At 41.0% G+C, this 21,452-nt stretch overlaps 1 protein-coding gene across 2 annotated transcripts in view; it reads right to left on the bottom strand.

Moving 5' to 3' along the window:
• Window positions 1-6,623: 6,623 nt before the first annotated feature.
• slc6a8 (solute carrier family 6 member 8) overlaps window positions 6,624-21,452 on the bottom strand; it is a 43,885-nt gene continuing 29,056 nt past the window's right edge. Inside the window, exons 5-14 of one of the 2 annotated variants that reach the window (XR_015036127.1) lie at window positions 15,168-15,302; window positions 13,470-13,573; window positions 13,208-13,332; window positions 11,111-11,223; window positions 10,670-10,807; window positions 10,415-10,517; window positions 9,368-9,468; window positions 8,564-8,734; window positions 6,892-7,137; window positions 6,624-6,849 (exon numbers count right to left, since the gene is read on the bottom strand). Coding sequence is in view for 1 of the 2 variants with exons in the window: in XM_085780799.1 (XP_085636925.1) it covers window positions 7,003-7,137; window positions 8,564-8,734; window positions 9,368-9,468; window positions 10,415-10,517; window positions 10,670-10,807; window positions 11,111-11,223; window positions 13,208-13,332; window positions 13,470-13,573; window positions 15,168-15,302 (1,125 nt within the window). In the remaining variant the exon portion in view is untranslated. Of the gene's footprint in view, window positions 7,138-8,563; window positions 8,735-9,367; window positions 9,469-10,414; window positions 10,518-10,669; window positions 10,808-11,110; window positions 11,224-13,207; window positions 13,333-13,469; window positions 13,574-15,167; window positions 15,303-21,452 lie in introns of both variants that reach the window. The other variant, XM_085780799.1, reaches the window with a different exon arrangement.

Raw genomic sequence — 21,452 nt, 5'->3', positions numbered from 1 at the left:
TACAATAAAATGACCGACACCGGGATGAATGAGGTCACCATGTGGCTCAGTTTGGGCGGGAAACACAGACACGGCTTTCAGCCTCAACATTTGTAAAACAGTACAACAAAGAATCACAAATTCTATTTGGTCTCAGCAGCAAACTGAGAAGATGTGTAGATGAAACATCAGTTATTGTTCTGAACAAGAAGGAAGTGGATGTAAATCTGCGAATAAAACTAACACAAATCTGACCTGTTAGATATTCAGACAACTAACACAGTGTGATAATGAGGAAAACCTAACAACACGTGGATTCTAAATGAAGTTCTGAATTAATAACAACTTTTCTGATTCATATGGATTTTATACTCATGATGTCATGATTTAGAAATAATCTAAATCTAAAGAGTCATTCTTGTTTAGTTCCAGCAAAAATAGATTTTAGACACATTTTCTGACAAGATCTCTGTTAGAAAAATATTGTCTCTGAGAACTTCCTAGTTAAAAGTTTTAATGCTGTCGCCTCGTCCAACATGAAAAGGTGCAGACACTCAACATTAGTGAAAACCTATACTTATATTTATACTGCAAACTAAATTAGATCACTTGGTAATGCAGCAGTATAGATTTAAGTTTGTCAGCAGCAAACACCTCGATGACATGTATAGATATTTATAGTTGTTATTCAATACGATGGTTTTTCAACAGTCAACAAGAGTGGGGGTTAAAAACTACTGAATGCCAACATCACACGTTAAACTAGTTATCAGAAGCTTGTGAGAGTTTTATTTCACCCTGATTTAATTTTTTTCTTATTTTAGCTAAACACAAACAGATGTAATTTAGTTAACACGTGGTTTTAACTTTTTTTGTTATCAGCGCTGTACATTAAAGCCTCAGGCCGCTCGCTCTCTGTTTCCAGCCCAAACATAACGGGATTCCCGTCGGAGGAGAGCGCCCCCTGCTGGTTCCACTAGTACAGCATCAGCTTCCCAAAAATGGTCAAGGTGAGTGAGTGAATTAACTGATAAAAGGTTTGGGTTGTGTCAAAGCCAGAAAACTCAAATGAAACAAAAAGAAATAATCTTTTCTTTGTTTCCTTCTGTGTCTTCTTCTCTGTTCATCTGGTCGTAAGAAAGAAAAACAAAAAACATTAGAAATCATTGACGATTCTTTTCTAAAATGATCTAAAAAGTTATCTACAGTAAAATGAAGCTGATTTTTAGAGAGAGAAAAAAAACCCTCTCCACTCTGTGCTGGTCTGGGAGCAGCAGGAGGTTTTTTTGGGAACCAGGGTTGAGATGTTTTTTTGGGAAGTAGACACTCTCCACTGAGGGATACCCGCTGACGGTGAATTTAGTTTGACAGTATCGATTATCCTCTCCTGCAGAGGACGGTCAGAACAAACAGACTCTGTTTGTTTTTACACTTTCAGGTTCGGAGAATCGAAGTGTTTTTCCACCTGTAGCACAGATTTTATGAACACTGAGGATACCTGATGAAATGTTGGCCCAACCACCAGAATGAATTCTTTACTCTTTTATTCTTTTTGTCATTTAACTGTCAGATAACATTACGTTTCCCTAAAACCAGTTTGAAAACCTTCTAAAAGTCCATCCTCAGTGCAGCCAAACCCTGAGCCAAATGGTGCGTTGAGGTGTTTCTGTCAGAGTCTGAACGTCTGACCGCTCATCTGAAAACACGCAGACTGAAGCCCGATTCTTTGCATAGCATGTTCACGTCACACCATGGATGTAAGAAGACCTAGTGGCCACTTTTGGTACTGCAGCTAAAACAGCCCAAAAGTCTCTTTCGCCTTTGACCTCCATCCTAAAGGACACGTCTCTAATACTGTTGGTTCTATTATGACTGTCACTGTCAAGTTTTAAACATTCTTCGGTCTTAGAAAAGAGATTTTTATGTGTCAAAGGTCCCAACCAGTTCCTCTAATACATCCATGGTTCACAGCATCAGTCTTTTTTGTTTCTTTCCCTTTTTTTTGTAGGTTAAATGTGATTTTCTGCTCAGTGTCCTTCAGACGTCACAGTTTGGATCAAAGATACTGTCTCAACATGTTTTTTTTTTTTGGCAGAAGAGCACAAAGACAAAATGACATGAAACAACATCAGAGTTTGGTAATGTACACATTCATTTCTTCAAGTTGTTTTTTTTTTCATATTTTCTTTTGTGTTAAATGGCTGCAGATTTTTTTTTTTTCATCTTTTTTTTTTTTTTTCACCCTCTGACCCTCCCAGGCTCCCGTCCAGAAACCAGACATGAACATTTAAAAAACAGTTAATGTTACAACATCACTTAAAAAAAAAAAAAAAAAAAAAAAGATTCCATGTTTAAAATGTCAGTTTTATCATTTCTATAAAATACTGCCTCAGGTTAGTTCCATTAGTGAGATAACAGGAAACATCAGTGATCTGCAGCCCATCTCAGCCACATCCGCTCCCCTGCAGCTAACCAGGGTTTCATTATTCATTAGTCTGATTTTTAGTTTATCACATTAATGGTTCTTTGAAAACTAACAATGTTAGAAGAGATTTTTCAATCTGATTACTTTTGTAGTCTAAACATAAAATCCAAACACTTTGAGAGGAGTGATCAGCTGCTGGGCAAATATTATATTGACATTATTGGATTTTATTATTTGGACAGCTGACAGTAGAACTGTTCCAGAGTCAGATTTAAAACTTGAATGGCCTCTGATTGGGACAACGACTGATTGGTTCAAAGATTATTGGACTTTTTAGCCCATGTAAATTAATTTACACCATCAAGGAGTTGTTTAGTGTCTGGATTTGTCTGGTGTCTGGAAGCTCCCATTGACTGCTGGGATATGTAGTGAGTTTTTCTGCTACGTGTCAATCTGCCCAGCTCACCTTACTGAGGTAGCTGTACTTGTAGTACTGTGTTTCTGTTCAGATGGTGGACACTGGTTTGTTGTGTCTCTGTGTCACTTCTCAGACACACAGACACAAACAGCAGATTGTTGTCTTCACCGTTAAACACCAGTTCAACTTAATTCACCATCATGTGCAAATTAACTCTGATAAATCAGACGAACAGATTAGTTGTTCCTTTTTTCGTGGAGATGATAATAAAGTGAGAATCTGAGCCGTGGGGGGTCTGAGGGAAAAATACTGATATTCTTTAAAACACACAGAGGAAAGAAAAAAAAGAAGAAGCTAAAATCATCTTGAAGCTAAAACTCTCAAACAGTTGAGCACTTTGAGAATTAGAAAGAAAAAGAAAATTCCCTTTCATAGTGTGTTCAGAGCCACACAAAGCCTTGCCAGCCTTAATATCACTGCATCGCAGCAAACCCGCCATAATAAAAGCCACGCCCCTTGCTGTTTGTTCACGTTAGCCGGTCAGACGACGTTTAAAGGCCTCACTGCACCAATGCATTTTAATTTATATCGCAAAAAAAGCCACAAAAACGTGACACATTCTAGCTCTTATTTTACAGTTTTAGTTTTGTTACTTTCTTTTAGTTTTTAAGCAGTCACTGCCAAATATTGTAGTTTGTATTGTTTCCTGTAGTTGGTCAAATTTTCACTGATGCTTAAGAACCTTTAAAGCTGCAACATGAAGCAGAGTCAAGGTGGGAAATGTTTCCAGAAACACTCTCCCACAATCCCCTTCTGCTCGCAAACCGCAACCTCCGCTGCCGCTGACATCGCTGACATAATATTTGCATAAAAAGCTAAAAGAAGTTTTATTCTGAAAGTCTGAATGAGAAGTGAGGTAGCCTAAAGCTTGACTTGGTCGCAGCCGGCATGGTTCGGTGCAGCTTGTCGCTCGCCATCTCCAACTGAACGTGAACAATCATCATCATTGTCATCATCATCATCATCACCATCACATTTCCATACTGCATCAAATATAGATAACACACAAAGATATTCAATATATATATATTTGTCATACTGTATGTATCAGCAAAATAAAAGCCTCCACAAAATAAATCTCTGATTCATTTTACAATATGTAAAACAAAACACGATCTCTAACACCATTCTTTTTTTCAAAGTGCTAGCAACATTATTTTACAACAATGTGCAAATGTATGTAGTTTAATATATCTTACATTCGAATCATTATGTTTCCCCGTGACAGGTGGACGGTGAGTGGTTGCTAGGAGACAGAGTTGTAGACACGCCCCCGCAGACTGCTGATTGGTGGGATGTAAACCAGAGCCGTACACAGGACGTCCTGTATGGCTCTGGGTTTGGCTAGTCAACCGTACGGGCTCTAGAGTTAAGACAACGATGTAAGGCAACGCTTGGCATCACACTGAGTCCTCCAGCTCTCATCTCCCCAACAGCTGATCTGAGGACAGGTAAACCTCCATCCACCAGCTGTGCAATTACAATGAGTCATGTTCTGAGGCTGCTAACAGACACGATAGTGTCTGGTGAAGGTCCCGTTCTGCGGACTAAGGAGTGAAGTGAGTTAAACGTCTGAATATGAATATGAAAGTGGCTCAGATCCATGGACAAGGAAGTTTAAAAGTTTAAAAGTTCAGGTTTTATATTTGACACGTATTATGTGTTAGCGCCAGGATGTTTTGTTGTGTGTTTTACTTCAGAACTGTCAGAGCAAAGCGGATCAGATCCACCTGAAGGTCTTGGGTTTGGGCCAGTTACTCAGTTAATGATGAGATCTGGTTTCATTAAGAAGGGAACCGTCAGCCGTTCCTGAGGAGAGCGTGATGTCTGGTGGGAGGAGCAACAGCGTTAATGAGATCGACAAGACGAGGCAGTGAGGAGTGAGCAGGTTGATATTGGCAGCTGGTCTGGGATCAGCCCCTTGTAGGGCCATCGTTCCATTTGGCACTTCAGTCGACCCGGGGTGGGGACGCAGAACGAAGCCTGAAACCTCTGACCTGAACTTCCTCATGAGGAGGTCAGATCCAGAATATGAAGGGCTTAAAGGTCAGATCCAGTGAGAATTCAGTCTCAGATATTTGTCTGATGTTTTCCTTTGTCAGGGTTTGGGTTTTGGATCAGACTGGATTTAATGGGTCAGTCTGTGGTTTGTCAGTGGGATGACTGGAATGTGTCAGGTACTGCTGATAGCTGAGGTCGTCCATCAGCTGAGGAAAACCATGCCATGTAGAGCTGCAAGCAACGGCCCGATGGGAAGTCGATCAATCAACCATCATTGATAGGAAATTGTGTAGAAAACATTGTGAATGTGGGCGAATTCAAAAACCATTTAATCAATAATCAAATTTGCCTTTATTAAGTTAAATTTGTGAGCTCTTGGTGATTTGAAAGTTCAGGCTTTGATGGGTGAGATGGGTTTGTAGTCCAAAGCATCGGACAATAAGGAAGTTGGGGTTCAAGTGAAGTGAACATCCTCAGTGATGGATCAGCTCTACTGTTTGGATTTGAATGAAAGTGAGAGTGAGCTTATTAAAACATGTCTGGGACTAGAGTCTCACTGGAACCTTCCTCCTAGCATCAGATCTATTGCTGCCTGAGTGAATCAAGCCTTTAGTGTGAATGTGGAAAACAGATCGGAAGTCGGCGGTCCGAGGACCACATGCTGCCCAGGAGACAGGACTGTTCTGGGATCAGTAGTAGAGAGCTGGTGATTCACAGTATTTATCTTGAGAACTGCACAGAAACGAGCCGCGCCGACAGACCGCAAGAGTCGGGGAGACGGCTTCAGTCCGACGGAGACTTCAGTCCTGATGGGGAGTTTGGGGTCTGGGTCTGAAAACAGGCTTCAGCAATCAGAGTGTCACATAAAGTGCTCACAAAGGCTTCAGAAGTAGGACAGTCTGATGATGCCTTCAGAGCTCACTGAGCTCAGTTTGGCTTCCTTGGCAGCATGGTGCATTCACGGACCGCTGGTTGCCCCGTTACAGGAATTGTTTTTCTTTTTTTACTTCAGTCTTGTTGCCAATTTCTAAGAAAAGCCGCATCAGTGTAGCAGAAGACTTTGAAACTTTGAAATCTTAATAGTTTTTGTGTTGCTTTTGCTTTCACTAATGTCCTCCAAACTAAACTTGAAGTTCTTGGTACAGGAAGGTTCTTTCCCCTTTGGTTTGACTGAAGTCACTTTCAATTCCTGTTACGACGCAAGCAACCTCTTGGTAATTTTCTGGGGGTCAGTCAGTCTGTCTGTCTACAATTCTGTCTTAATGTACGGCCTTCACACACACAGACACACACACACACGCACACACACACACAGAGGGATTTAAATTTTCCAGAGAGAAGTTTAGATTTTGCAAAAACTGCATCTGAATAGAAAAAGGTGCATCACCTCCAGGATAAGATATAACATTGACAGGTGGAGTGTGTGTGTGTGTTTGTATGTGTGTGTTTGTGTGTGTGCGTGTGTGTGCGTGTGCGTGTGTGTGTGTGTGTGTGTGTGTGTGTGTGTGTGTGTGAGTGAGAAGGCCATCTGTCAGGTTTGTGTGTGTTTGCATGTCCAGCCCTCCCACCCCAAGACAAGATTGCATCGAAACCTTTAAATCTAAGGTGGATGAACACAGTGCGACTCCAACAGGAAGAAGATCTTTCCTATCTTCCTCTTCAGCTCCTCCAGGGTCAAGGAGATATTTTTCTTCAGTGAGAACCAGAGGAATCACAGCCCTTCACAGTTAAAGAACAAGACCAGACATCTGCTGGTTTTCTAACACATGTTTTTGGTGTAATTTGGGAGTAAAAAGAAAATATTTGTAAAACCTCCTGAAGGAGCTTCTTCATTCCATTCTGCCTTCACTTCTTTCCAGGTTTGAAGAAACTCTGCAGAGTTGTTCTGCCTGGTGATGGAAACCAACCAATCATCAATCAGTTACTCCGAGGAGACAGACTGATGGGTCCGTTCCGGGTTTGGCTGGTCAACCGTACAGTCTGCTGAGAGGCCTGGTGGTGGCTGAAGGTGAAACCTGGAGGTGGAGGTCGTGGTGGTGAGGTGTTGGTGTTGGTGTTGGCGATCTTGTCCTTGGGTGGGATGGATGGAGATGGAGCACTGTGATTGGTGGAGCACAGCCTACATGACGCTCTCAAAGATGATGACCTTGTTGTCGTCCGTGCCAGGAGACAGCGAGGTCAGGGACTTGATGTCTGGGGCCATGTACTCCAGGTGATGGGCCCCCCACACCGGGGTGGTCAGGTGGGCCCAGCGCTGCAACACAGGTAGAGTAACCAACACCAGATCAGTGAGGGACAGAGGGACATTCTTCACAATTAATCTCATTATTTATGATATATATATATATATATATATATATATATATATATACTATATAGCTCTGGAAAAAATAAAGAGACCACTCCAAAATGTTCGTAAGGGGAAAGTTCAACATTTTGGCAAATTGGCTCATTGCCATAATCCCTATAGTCTTAGCAGTAGGTTCGTTACCTTTAATTGTCGGTGCAAGCTATTTTTAGAACGGCGGAGCGGAGTGGCGAGCTGCTCAGGGCTTTGCTATGGAGGCTAAGGGAATTTCTTGGTTTCCCTCATCAAACTCATCAAATACACAATCCAACAACTCCAAAAGGCTGTCGTGGACAAGTTGTGAGCTGCACATTCACCACACTATGAGATAATAACTACGAATAAGAACGTTACCAGACAGAGTTGTTTTAGAGGTAAATTCATGCAAAACCGCTGATGCGCGTTGCATTCAGGGACAGTTTTTCAGCAAGCAGTCTCTGTATTTACCTCGAAAACGGCTCCGTTTCGTAACGTTCCATTATTATCTCATAGCGTGGTGAATGTGCAGGTCACAACTTGTCCACCAGGGCGTTTTGGAGTTTGGGGATTTTGTATTTGATGAGTTTGATGAGGGAACCCAAGAAATTGCTGCTCCGCTCCACCGTTCTAAAAACAGCTTACACCGACAAATAAAGGTAACGAACCTACTGCTATGACTATAGCGATTATGGCAATGGACCAATTTGCCAAAATGTCGAACTATCCCTTTAAATCATCTTTTCTACATATGGCAGCCATGGATCCCAGTGTCTATTGAACTCCAACACAAGCGCACCTCACTCTACTTAGCTGATCACCTGAACCAAAGCATATTTAATGAGGAAGAAAGATTATAAATAAATTTAAAAAAACACTGCTGCGATTAAAAATTGGGATTATTCCACCATTGTTGATTTCTAAACTCTTCATAAAAAAGTTTAAAAAGTAGTGTTGTGTTGTTTTAAAATGAATATGAACTTGTTTTCTTTGCATTATACAAGGTCTGAAAACAACAAATTCTTTTTGTTGTTTTTTTTATTTTGACCTGTTGCCATTTTCTGTGAATAAATAAATGCTCTAAATGACAATATTTTTATTTCCAATTTGGGAGAAATTGTCAGTAGGTTATAGAATGAAACTAAAGTGTTCATTTTACTCAAACACATAGTAAAACCAGAGGAACTGATCATTTTGAAGTGGTCTCTTAATATTTTCCAGAGCTGTATATATATATATATATATATATATATATATATATATATATATATATATATAAAGATTACTATGTTATAATATGAATAAATACATATTTGTTTGATTTGATGACATGAATGCGGTGTGAAGGAGTGCTGACCTCTTTGAAGGTTCCCTTGGCTCTGAAGAGTTTGTAGAGAAGACTGGCGGGGATGCAGAGCATGGAGGACATGGCCAGACACCAGCCAATCACCTCGCCCCACCATGGGTACACATACGAGTTGTTGTAGGTCAGCGGCTTGTAGTTCACCAGATGGAACAGGAAGATGCCCTACAGAGGAGACAAGGAGGGTACGGTGGAAAATGTCTTGACCTTTTTGTTTTTTTTGGGGGGTATAACATTACAACTATTACTGACAATAGGAATTAAAGCTGCAAACAGTGTTATGTGGACCCATGGTTTCATGAAACTCTGGGCTGAATTTGTTGAATTGTGAATATGGGAAATGTAGTTTTGAAATACAGCCATGAAATAACATGAACTGGTGTGAATTGACATTTCATAAACCATGAGCAAAACTATCTGCTCTGATTGGTCCAGAGCTCCACGCATAAGGTCAGAGTGACACCACGTGTGCCTGAGATCATTTAGATTTAATTAAGGCTCAAAAGCAACGCTTACCCGCTAAACCTTTAAAAGTTTTCTACAGGAGACGGCAAGGGACAAAAGGTGCTACTGTGATATAAAAGTGTGGCGTCACTCATGTGCTGACTCAGAACTCATAATGCGTTTTTTTGTATCGGCTGATTAATCTAAACTATCAGCTTTTTCCTGCTCTAAACTATCAACATCCTGGCTCCGTCCACCTGTGGTATATTATTTACATCAACTGTTTTCTGAGAGAGCTGTGGTGTGGCTGTGCTTTCTTATCCTCTCTGCAGCGCTGCTGTTGTTGAGTCTTACCATGCAGACACATGGAGTTATATAGGACCAGCACCACTTCATCCAGGGGAAAGGCCGGTAGCCAATCATACGAGCTACATCATCCATGAAGCGGTCAGCACCTGCAAAACATTCACCATCAATCAACAAGGACTGAATCATTATAATAGCTGCATTTTTTTTTCTCTCAGGGCCATTGACATCTATTATTACATGGGAATCAGGTAAAGTCATGCTATTTACTGATTTAAAGGGGACATATTATGGAAATATCACTTTTTAAAGGCTCTTTAACATATATTTGGGTGTTTCTCTTGCCTTCTGGCCTCCAAAATGGGAGAATTGACAAAAAAAATCAGTACTTTTCAGGCTCCCTAGTTTTCAGATTTGCATAATACCAGGTACCAGTAGAATATGAATGTGTGTGTGAAAGGGTGAATGTGACCTACAGTGTAAAGCGCTTTGAGTGGTCTGAGAGACTAGAAAAGTGCTATATAAGTGCAAGTCCATTTACCATTTACCATTCTACCAGTAGAAGAGGCAACCAATGGTTCATTTGCATTTAAAGGGACAGGCACTGAAACCAGCCGTTCTGAACAGGGCTGTTTAGAGAGGATGAAAAGAGCTGTGGTGTTTGATCCTTGGGGGATTTTAACCAAAGCATGTCACAGACATGTCTTTAAGACACCTGGGAACTATTTTAATTTGTGGAAAAGGGGCGGAACATGTCTCCTTTAAAGTTAGATAACATAAACATGACCCTCTCCTGCTCCAGGCTTAGTCTGAATGGACATAAACATCCGTTATTAACACTGTAAGTGGACCACTTGATTATTATAGGTAAATTATATAAAGAGCATGTGTACAGGACTCACTGTGAAGAGTTTCCACTATACTGGAAACATTCTGACAGGCTGAACTGTGACCTTTACTGTCACATCATGTTACATAACTATTCATACACTTATTTTGAGATCAGACACTTAACTAACAGAGTATCGTATGGCTCACCAAGCCATACCTACAGTACACTGTGTATGTGCAGAAATGCATGTGTGTGTTGCATACCGTAGACCCAGGCAACTACTATGCATTCCCAGAATGCTTGCCACAACAGAGTCATTCCACTGGCCGAATAGTAGTCAAACAACTGGAAGACATACATCCCCCCCTGCAGAGAGAGACACAGCTTGGTCAGTGGATGAGTCAGTTCAACACCAAATTAAAATAGTGTGACTTTCTTGTTCCACTTCTTCCTGGACTCCTCTTGGCTGCCAGTTTTATTATTATATTAACCAAAAACATCAGGCGACTGAGACTGACCTGCGTCACCATGGAGAGGTCGATAATGAAGCACAGTAAACAGCATATTGCCACGGCGATCTCCCTTTTGTAGCGATGGTAGTATTTTCCAGGAAACAGATCCAGGATTCCAGTAACAAAACCCTCCACCCCGACAAACTGCAGGGAAGCAGAGAGGCCCAAACACACACAGTGAGTGCATTCAAAACACAAACTGAAGTTGAAACTGCTAATAATGACACAACTGTATGGATCTGCTGAGGGATATTCACATGCTACAAGAAATAACATCATGATGTCACAGAAGTGCAAATATAAGAGATGATCTGAGCTTTCTAGGTTACACTGTCATCACATTCAAGGACACCTTAAGAGTCAGCTGCTATTCAAACAATATTCTTAATGTGGACGGTCCATGTAGGTTAGTGGTTTAGACAGCAGCTCTGTGAAGGTTTCAATCACCTGACTGTCCAGTCCCAGCAGCAGCAGCATGAAGAAGAAGAGCGCGGCCCAGAGCGGAGCCACCGGCATCAGACTGACCGCCTTTGGATATGCGATGAAGGCCAGACCAGGACCTGAAGCACACACACGGAGACACACAACACACACATTATAAACTATCACTTAAAACACTGAACATTGGATTTGTTATATTACACACTCCTCTGGACTGAGTTTAAATTCTATTTCATGTTGGTTTGACGGCTTTTTTACTCTTTGTCAGTTCAAATCTTTTTCCTTCATTTGTAGTTTCAATGTTGGTTTAAAGGGATATTTCAACATTGGCACACACGTTTCCCTCATCAAACGAAATACACAATCCAACAACTCCAAAACACTCTGGTGGACAAACAGCTTGCACTGACAATTAAAGGTAATGAACCTACTCCTAAAACTACAGGGATTATGGCAATAGGCGAATTTGCCAAAATGTTGAAATGTCCCTTTAACTGCTGGATGGTTTTATTGTGCCAGTCAGTATAAAGCTTTAAAATCATGATATTTGATTCAAACAGTGAATTAAAACAAAATAAAAACAGTTTGAGACAAATTTGTTTTCCTCACTTTTAATCACTTTGTGACCACACACTTCACTCTCTCATTAACATGTTGTGAAACAGCTCATTACTACCGGTAGTTTGATTATTTATCCATATAAACCTAACCATCCCATTAAATGTGTAATAACTATACTTGCTTAAGGTTTATAGACTGGTGCTATTTAAGCCTTTAAAGAGGTCTTGACTGACCGGTGTCTCATCCAATCAGCCGTGGTCATCAACTTTACTGCGAATCCTGACGAACACATTGACTAATGGTTTAAACTGTCAGCAGCAGATTTTATTCTCCTCTCCTCAGTGGAGTCGACAGATTAAAGGTGCATTACGTGTTTACGGCAGGTTCACTGTTCATTTCTGTTTGTTTCACCTTCAGAGCTGAGCATCATGAAATAAAGATGAGTCACATGTTATGACGTGAAAAGCCCTGGTTAAATAATCCTAGAGTTAATACTTTACACACACACACACACACACTGCACAAACACACACACGCGCGTGCACTGTGCTTGCTATCTGTAAAATATCAATGAATTAAATACTATTATAAAGAGATGGTCTGGCTGAACATGCCCCATTTGAAAAGTGCCTTGAGATAACTTCTGTTCCAACTGGTGCCATCCAAATAAAAACTGACTTGACTTGACTTAACACTGTAATGCTAATACTTTAAGCCATTGTAAACGTGTCAGACAGGATTCAGGTTAAATTGGATTTGCTTTTGTTTTGTTTTTTTTACAGTGAGATTAAAATAAAAAGATACACGTCCTCACACTGAGGCAGCTGCAATTACACACAAACACACGTACACATATACACATATTTATTCTCAATCGTACACACTGACGCCTTTTTAAAAGAAAGCAGTCTGAGCTCTGCAGCGTGTCGTTCCTTCAGGCCTCAGTCAACAGTGTTATGTTCTGCATCTTCTATTTCAGTCATGGCAAATAATAAAAAGCCCTCAGTCGCTGTGAATGGAGGTGTGGAGCTGCAGCTCAGAGAGGGAGAGACAGCGAGAGACAGCAGGAACAGAAATGGATTCATGAGAGAAATGTGAATCCACAGTGAGACGCTCGTCCTGCTGCAGCACGCTACAGTACCTTCTGTGAAGAGCCTAAATATAACCGTGTGTTTGTGATGTCACGTCATGTGCTTCGGAGCTAATAATAAACGTACAGTTGGCTGTAGAGTGTACACATAAAACTACACACACACACATACACACTGAGTCTCCGGGTTCAGTCAGTCCTTCTGTGAAGCTGGTTTCACCGAACGGTCCTCGAACATGTCACCAGATCCCACAGTGGCTGCAGCTTCGACAAACACCGTAAACACGGTCGTCACCATGGCCTCGCCACACGGAGCTGCAGCCACAACCCAACTCTCAAAAACACACAATCACACCCACCGACAATATACATAAAACGTCTGTGTGCACATGCAAACAGCTGATGTGATGTGTGATGTGAAGAGTGTGTGTGTGTGTGTGTGTGTGTTTTACCTGATTCAGCAACCTGTGAGATGTCAACTCCCTGCTCAGCAGCCATGAAACCCAGAATAGAAAACACCACGAAACCAGCAAAGAAACTGGTTCCACTGTTGATCATAGCCAAGACGAAGGCATCTCTGCAAGACAGGAGAGTTCAGATGAGTGTAAATGAGGCTGAACATGAAGCTCAGATAATCACAGAATCCACACAGACAGTATCTAGAAAGACAGACGTGTGTGTGTGTGTGTGTGTGTGTGAGTGTGTGTCTCATACTTGTAGCAGTCGTTGTTGAAGCGGTTGTAGCTGCCCAGAGCGGTCAGAGCTCCCAGCCCGATGGCGTAGGAGAAGAAGATCTGTGTCCCAGCGTCTATCCACACCTGGACACAGGTTTTACATGTTAGTCAGAGTTCCTAGCTGCTCAGCTCAGCATGTGACATTTCACTGCTCAACTTTTCTTATACTGAATGTCTCTCTGCGTTTTAAAGGGATATTTCAACATTTTGGCGAATTGGCCTATTGCCATTTTGAAGTCACTCTGCCGAGCAGCCGTGTCTGGGATGTAGTTCCGGCTACGTATTTACCTCGAAAACAACTCTGTCTCGTAACGTTCCATTATCATTTCATAGCGTGGTGAATGTGCAGGTCACAACTTGGCCCTTTAACTCGCTCAATTCAGCCATCTGCTAAAAGTCTTGGCGTAATATTAGACTCTACATTCAAATTGGACAAACAGATCAGTTCTGTTGTTAAAACAAGCTTCTTTCAGCTACGACTCCTCGCCAGAATTAAACCGTATCTGGTTTCTAGAGATTTTGAGAGTGTTATTCATGCTTTTATTACTTCAAGATTAGACTACTGCAACTCTCTGTATGCTGGCCTGGGGCAGTCATCCCTCCACCGACTTCAACTCGTTCAAAATTCAGCTGCCCGTCTTTTAACAGGAAAGAGAAAAAGGGACCATATCACACCAGTTTTAGCCTCACTACACTGGCTTCCTGTTAAATTTAGGATTGATTTGAAGATTTTATTGTTTGTTTTTAACAATGGTTGTTTTTAAACATGCTATATCCTAAATAAAATTGAACTGAACTGAACTTGTCCACGAGAATGTTTTGGAGTTGTTGGATTATGTATTTGATGAATTTGATGAGGGAAAGGCAAAAATACTGCGTGCCGTGCAGAGCTCACGTCTCTGCCCTGCGGGTCCAAAAACAGCTTGCACTGATAATTAAAGGTAATGAACCTATACTCCTACGACTATAGGGATTATGGCTTTAGGCAAATTTGCCAAAATGTTGAAATATCCCTTTCAGTCATGTTTAATATGTTCGTTCCACTTCCTGTTTTATTTTGATACTCACCTATCCTCTCATTTCAGATCTCCACTTCCTGTTGCCTCACGCCCTCATGATTATCTGCCCCGCCCTGATTTGTTTCACCTGTGTCCTATCACCCCTGCCTCCCTTGTGTATTTAGTCAATGTTCTCCCTGTGCCAGTTCGTCTTTGTTCCTCAGTGTCAAACGTTCCAGCTATTTCTTCCTAGTGTGCCTTTATTCCTGGTTGTACAGTACTTGTGCTCTGCCTTTTGGACCCAGCCTTTGCCTGTTCCCTGTCGGATTTGTTTCTCCCTGGACTGATCACCTGTGTACTGAAACATTTGCCAGTAAAGATGTTTTTTTCTCTTACTACTGTCTCACAGTTGTGATCTTGAGTCCATCCACTGTTACCAGCCATGTCACTGAGATCATGGACTGTTTTTTATCCCTGAACCTGGTCTGACAGGAGCCTTTAGTTACAGCAATGGAGTAGGTTTATTCCAGTGTGAGAGATGGAGCTAATGAAATCCGAGTCAGTCTGTGAGTGTTTGATGAATGCCCTCTGAGTTGTAGCTAAAATTTGATCCAATGTTCTCAGCATCACACTGTGAGAAGGAGTCTGAGGTTAGAGTGCTGTCGGCTCAACCCACTGACCTGTGCCTCCTCCAGTTTGGACCAGTCTGGTTTGATGTAGTACATGATGCCGTCGTAGGCTCCGGGGAGAGTGACTCCTCTGACCAGCAGGATGATGAGGACCACGTAGGGAAACGTAGCTGTGAAGTACACAATCTGAAACACACAAAACAAACACACACATGAATGGGTTTCTTGTTTTGATCCAACTTAAATCCTTTAACTACATGAATACATAATTGAAGAACAAAAAAAAAAGTATTCTACTTATTTTATCACATCAGAATACAAAACATTTTCAGTTTCACAACCTCAGTCTCAGTTTCTTTTTATTCATGTTTTTAATCATTTCCAGGTTTGCTGACTGTTTCTTGTGGAGCTCTGGCTCATCAAAATTTTTAACTTTTTTAAATTAATTTGTCACATGAGTTAACAAAAGTTAAGGAGTAACTGCCCTCAGTTGTCACGGTTACATAGGGTACACCAGCAGCAGCGTAATGGACTTTCATCACCACAGTTCCAACAATAATAAATAATAATTTTGTTAGGTTTACGGGAAGATCATGATCATGACGTAAATAAGTTCTTAGGTGATCTTTGTTGTCATGGTTACAATAAAAACAACTTGCAGAGGTTAAACGGTCATGGATAAAAGAAAACAACATGAAGTAATGGTTTCACAGCGTTGTGTGCTCAGTGGTAACCTGCTCCTGATGTGGACCTACTGGAGTCACCTTCATCATGACTGTCACAGTAAAACCTCATGAGGAGCCTCAGCTGTGTCTGTGAGGACGTGTAAAACTGTGGTCTGGTCCTTTAACCCACTTCAATCTGTGAGAATCGGGTGAATTTAAACAAACATGAACCTGATCTAAATCAACAAAAACAATATGGAGTTTCAGCACCAGGCCTGCTCCCATGTGGAGCTGAGCCTCAGGTGAATCTCTCTCTCTCTCTCTTTCACACACACACACACACACACACACACACACAGTGAGAACACAGTCATGCACAATCATGGGTTTCTTTCTGACTCTGTAGTACAAACTCGCTGAAAAGAAGCTGTGTCTGTGTCTTAGCTGCTCAAGCTTCACCGCTCAAGACTCTTCTTGATTCTTAAAAAAGGAAAGCTGTGAAAAGATGAGATAGTTTCTGCTTTAACACATTTTGTCTGATATGACCACCTGCCTTCTCAAGTCCCTACCAAAACCCTTTTTCTCTGGTTAAACCTTTACTTAAGGAATCACACCTTATTCTGTTATTAATAAATGTCAGTCGGTCTCAAACCTTCCTTTCCCTTCTGCACGTCTTACTGGACTTCTTACAGCTTTCAATTCAAAACCAACTAGGAAACAAACTTGGCTTGTCTGTCCTTCACCTGATTAAAGTCTTATATATTTGCCAGAACACGGTGCATTTCCTACAACAACACTGAAATAAGGAGTACCTCAGGGTTTTATTCCTGGTCCTCTGATTTTATGTGGCAACTCTTGGCTAGCGCCCAGTCACAAAATGTATGTCCACTTCTACACTGATGATACTCCACTGTATGCTGCTATCCAACCTGTGTTTCAACTTCCACTTGGACCGCTAGGTTTGGTAGTGGGACTTTGTTGTTGGTTGGACTCACCAGCTGGTTCCTAACACATCTGCATTGTAGCTGGAAGCTGCTTAAGTTGACAGGGCTACATGAGGTGAATACGGTCAATCACTCCTCTACAATCATTACATTAAAGGTCATTTGCACATCCTGAATCCACAGCCATACCTTTGTTTCATTGAAATTTGGTTATTGTAACATTTTCGTTCTCTTCATGTTGCCTCTTCAGGTATTTCTGCCTGTGTAATATTACTACTTTATATGATCTTTAGAGCTTCCATAGTGCTGTGCTCCCTCTCCCTCTCTCTCTTCTTCTTCCTGTTGTCAGGAGTTATATAAGATGTTCATATATAACAGTGTAGTGTGTAAACCTGTTTTACATTAAACGGGGCCTGACAACTTCTGTATAAAGTCACCGCTATCTAATTAAAGTTCATGTATCTTCTTGGCAACTACCTCAGTGCCACACACACTGAGGTATTTAGGTCAGCATAATGAATCACAAAAATGATTTCCCAATCACATGTGAATAAAATGTGATATGTTGCATATTTTATTTATTTCACTCTTTATCTCTATTTAACAGCAAAAACATTCAAGACAATTCTATTTTAGTATTACTGTTTGTTATCATCATTTATTGTTAAGTTTTATTCTTTGTAACTTTTTGTTCTTCATTTTTTAGTTTTATATGTTCATGTTTAGATTTGTAAATGTCTTAACTCAGTAAAAATTTAACAATCCAAAAAGCATCATCTCTATAAAAGGTTCTCGTCCATTCTTTTACACATTCAATTTGTGCGTAAACAGTGGGTCAGAACTCATCTTTTGCTTGTGAGTAGACCTTTGATTGTAACATTAATTTTTCAGAAAACCTTAACCAAAGGACTGGAGTTGTTATGCAATGGGTGTGTAAAGGGTGTGTCTGAGAATGTGCCCTATTTGTAGTGAAGTTTGTGACTCAAGAACAGATGACGATGTGTTTGGACAAGTTTGGTGTGGAGTAAATGAATCATTGAGAAATGGCATAAACACTCAAGACAAGCTCAAGGGACAAATGGGGGCTGTAATGGTGCTATTAATCACAGCTTAGCACATTAATTGGCATTATTACTGTAACAACAGCCCCCAAATACAAAGATCACTGAACTCTCACTGAGGCATGGATCGAACCATGAGACTGGAAATTCACTCAACTGTTGCCTCCAAACAAATACTCATCCTACATAAAGTTCACTCCACGGCTGGATAGTATTACAACAATCAATCTCCTCCCTCTATTTCATAAAATTAAGTTATATACTACATAAGTAATATGTTATCGTTAAGCTCGTCACACAATGCATTTTTGAAATATAATGAAGCTGTGTACAGCTTTTTTTGGGCGGGTAAAAAACCAAACTGACAAAACTCTATGCCACTATCCTGGACGGAGGACTGGGCCTCCTCCACATCGCCTGGTATCATTATGCTTTTTGTCACAAACAACTGTCAAAATTATACATGACAGCTGACCAAGCTCCAGTGTGGGTGTCTATAGAGAAGGAACTTACATACCTCTACCCGATTCAGGCCTTCATTATTCAAACTAGTGATGTGATCCCCTATGATAACCCAATCCTCACCTTCTCACAGGAGACATGGCAAGCCTCGCATAAAATCATGGGTTTAAATCCTAATTGTACAAGTAAAACATCTTTATGGCACAATAAAAGCCTCAGGATAGGTCTGAGTTTCCGGTTATCCGGTAATTACCGGACTTTGACTGGTAAAATCTGCCGAAGTCCTTTTAACCCCTCTTGTCAAAATGTCTGGTGAAAATTTCCACATGTCATTTTATTTTTTTAAAAAAAGAGAGAGAATCTTATTTTTATGAATGTGTAGGCCAGGCCTATGTGGAATGAAACTTTTTCTTTTTTTAATGCGGAACTTGTCGCTTGTTTCATGTACTCTGACAAAGCATGCACCACGGTACAACAACTATAGCTGAAGAGGTCGGACATGTCGAAACAAACAAATCTTTAAAACTATTTTCCGAAACCAAACAGGTCTAAGTTGTTGTTACTGTTGTTGTGTGCAACGTACAGCTGCCAATTTTTTAATTGCCCGTTTATTCGGCTGCGGCAGTGTGACACACAACAAAAAAAAAAGATTATAAATTATATTACAAAAATGAACGCGTTAAAAAAAATTAACATATTTTAATCGCACTTATTTAAAATTTTTTTTTTTTTTTTTCAATTTTTTTTTTTTTTTTTTTTTCTCACGTGTGTCTACGTATGTGTGTCTATTTAAAACACCATCTCTGATCTCTGCCCGCACATAGACACACAGACATGGGCGCACGCTAAATGCGCTATATAGCGCTAACTGCTCAGCTGCAGCGCTATATCTATGACCTGTCACTGTCACAGGTGCATCTCACCTCATTGTGATAGGACTTCACCCTCAGAGCTGTCTGTCTTCAGACTGTCCTGACCTGTCCCCAAGGGGGCAGTTGTCGGTCTGAGAAGTGAAGCTCACTTCCGCGTTCAAAAAACTGCAATCCCCTCTTCTTCCTCTGGGGGCTGGCTCCAGAAGGGAGCAACTCCAATTGAGCCCCATGTTAAAATAGCCGATTTTACAGCTTAAAAAAACATATTTACAGCCTGGTACATTTTATTTTTTTGCTCTCAACCGATAGTTTCTACCCCCGCACACACTCTGAGTTTTTTTTAAACTCTACCGTTTTAATATTATAAGGTTTAAAGTTCTGGCCAATTAGGGCGCAGAACCGTTGAGTGACAGGTCCGGAGACCGCTGCTTTGAGGCCAGTGGGCGGGCCCTCGGCCGGCCAACGGCCGCACCGCTCCAAATATGGCAAGTAGAATCCAACATGGCGCGGCTCAAACCCCCGTAGTAGCGGCACAAAACAGACTCCCCCAAACCAATGGGTGACGTCACGGACGCTACGTCCATTCTTTTTACAGTCTATGCCTGTCCCTGAACATCACACAGGGACAACATGGAGCTGCCTGTGTGATTGGTTACTGAGTTTTATTAATGTTTACATCAGGCTGAGTTCAACAAATCAGTTTATGCTACTGTGATTTAAGTAGCCTAGTTAAATACTACAGTAATCATCATAGTGTATTGGCAGGAAAGACCATTTAATCTGTATGTATCAAATATCGATTAATGAATTAATCGATAATTTGCATCCCTAGTCTGTTGGTCTTGGTTAAGTACCACCTTGAATGCTTAAGCTTATGTATTCAGTCATTCAATGGTATACTAAAATCCATGTGAAAAAAAAATGCTTCTCACTGTTCTCAGGTCAAATATTTATATGCGATTAAAATGCGATTAATTGCGATTAATTAATTACAAAGCCTCTAATTAATTCGATTAATTTTTTTTATTGAGTCCCAGCCCTAATATTTTCATGGACGGGTTGGGTCAAGTTGGGAACTGTTTATATTGGGGATTTATTTGATGGAGGCCAGTTTCTTTCTTTTGAGGGGAAAGTATAAACTCTCAACAAGGATTTTTGGAAATATCTGTAGTTATGTAGTTGTATCTTGAATAATAAGCAAAGCTTTTCATTATGCATGTTTCATGGAACACCGGCAACATCTGTGTAAATAAGCACAGAGACACTTCACTGAGTTTACACACTAAAAAGAATGGCCGCAGGTGGATTAATGAGTTGAATCAGCAGCACACCTTCTAATGACATGACTTTCCAGCGCCTCTGAGTTCTGGCTCTCCCCTTGGGTCTTCTCAGTGGCTGGAAAAGCTCCAAAGCAAGGAGCCTGAGGAGAATCCTCATCACATGACCAAACCACCTCAACTGGCTCCTGCCAGCTTCTTCACACTCTGCTGCAAAACCAGCCAGTAAACACCGGAGGTCACGGTCACACTGTACAAATGTGGTTTATCATCATAATCAATCAGAGAACCAGAGGGAAGTTCAGGATGTTCTGTCAGACAGAACTTCCATGACGATCAGGAGGGAATCCTGAGAGGTTGGAGACAGCTTTTGCTCCACGTGTCTTTTTTTTATTTCAGGACAAATTGTGTGTTCATTCATTAAGCGCTCCAGCTGCTGATGCTGCTCGTCTGCACACTATTGTTGCACTATTGTTGTCTCTATGATGTTTTATCTGACTGAAGCCTTTATACTTTACTCTCCCTGTGGTTGTAAAGAACAGTGTTGGTCCCTCTGCTGTCATTGATCTTGTGTTGAAGTCTTTGTCCACTGCTTTGATTCTAGGGTTCAGAAAGTTCATTCAGTCCTGATTCTAGGTCATGACTTGAGCTTCTGCATTGACTAAAACTCTCTCTCTCTTTGTTAGTGTGTCTCAGTCTCTCTTGTCTGATCTGACCTGACACTCAGTTTTCAGCCTGACAATCAACAGCAAAACACACACACACACACACACACACACACACACACACACACACACACACACACACACACACACACACACATGATTCACATACGCAGGGGGTTAAGAGATTCCATAAAACCTGGGGGGAAGTCTGCACTGTTCATGGATGTGAAGAGTCAGCACTTAAAAGGTGCAGTTCATCCAATGAAAATATATAAATCTCTCTCAGACATTCCTCTCTCTCTCCCCCCCTATTTCCCTCTCTGTCTCTCTGTTTGTGTGTTTACTTATCTTTGTTCGGCTTTGTGTATCTCTACACATCCATCAGACATT

The sequence above is a fragment of the Trachurus japonicus genome, chromosome 7 (assembly GCF_045865225.1).
Source record: "Trachurus japonicus isolate A0001 chromosome 7, Traja_1.0".
Taxonomy (NCBI): Eukaryota; Metazoa; Chordata; class Actinopteri; order Carangiformes; family Carangidae; genus Trachurus; species Trachurus japonicus.
This window is presented reverse-complemented; position numbering and strand designations above follow the sequence as displayed.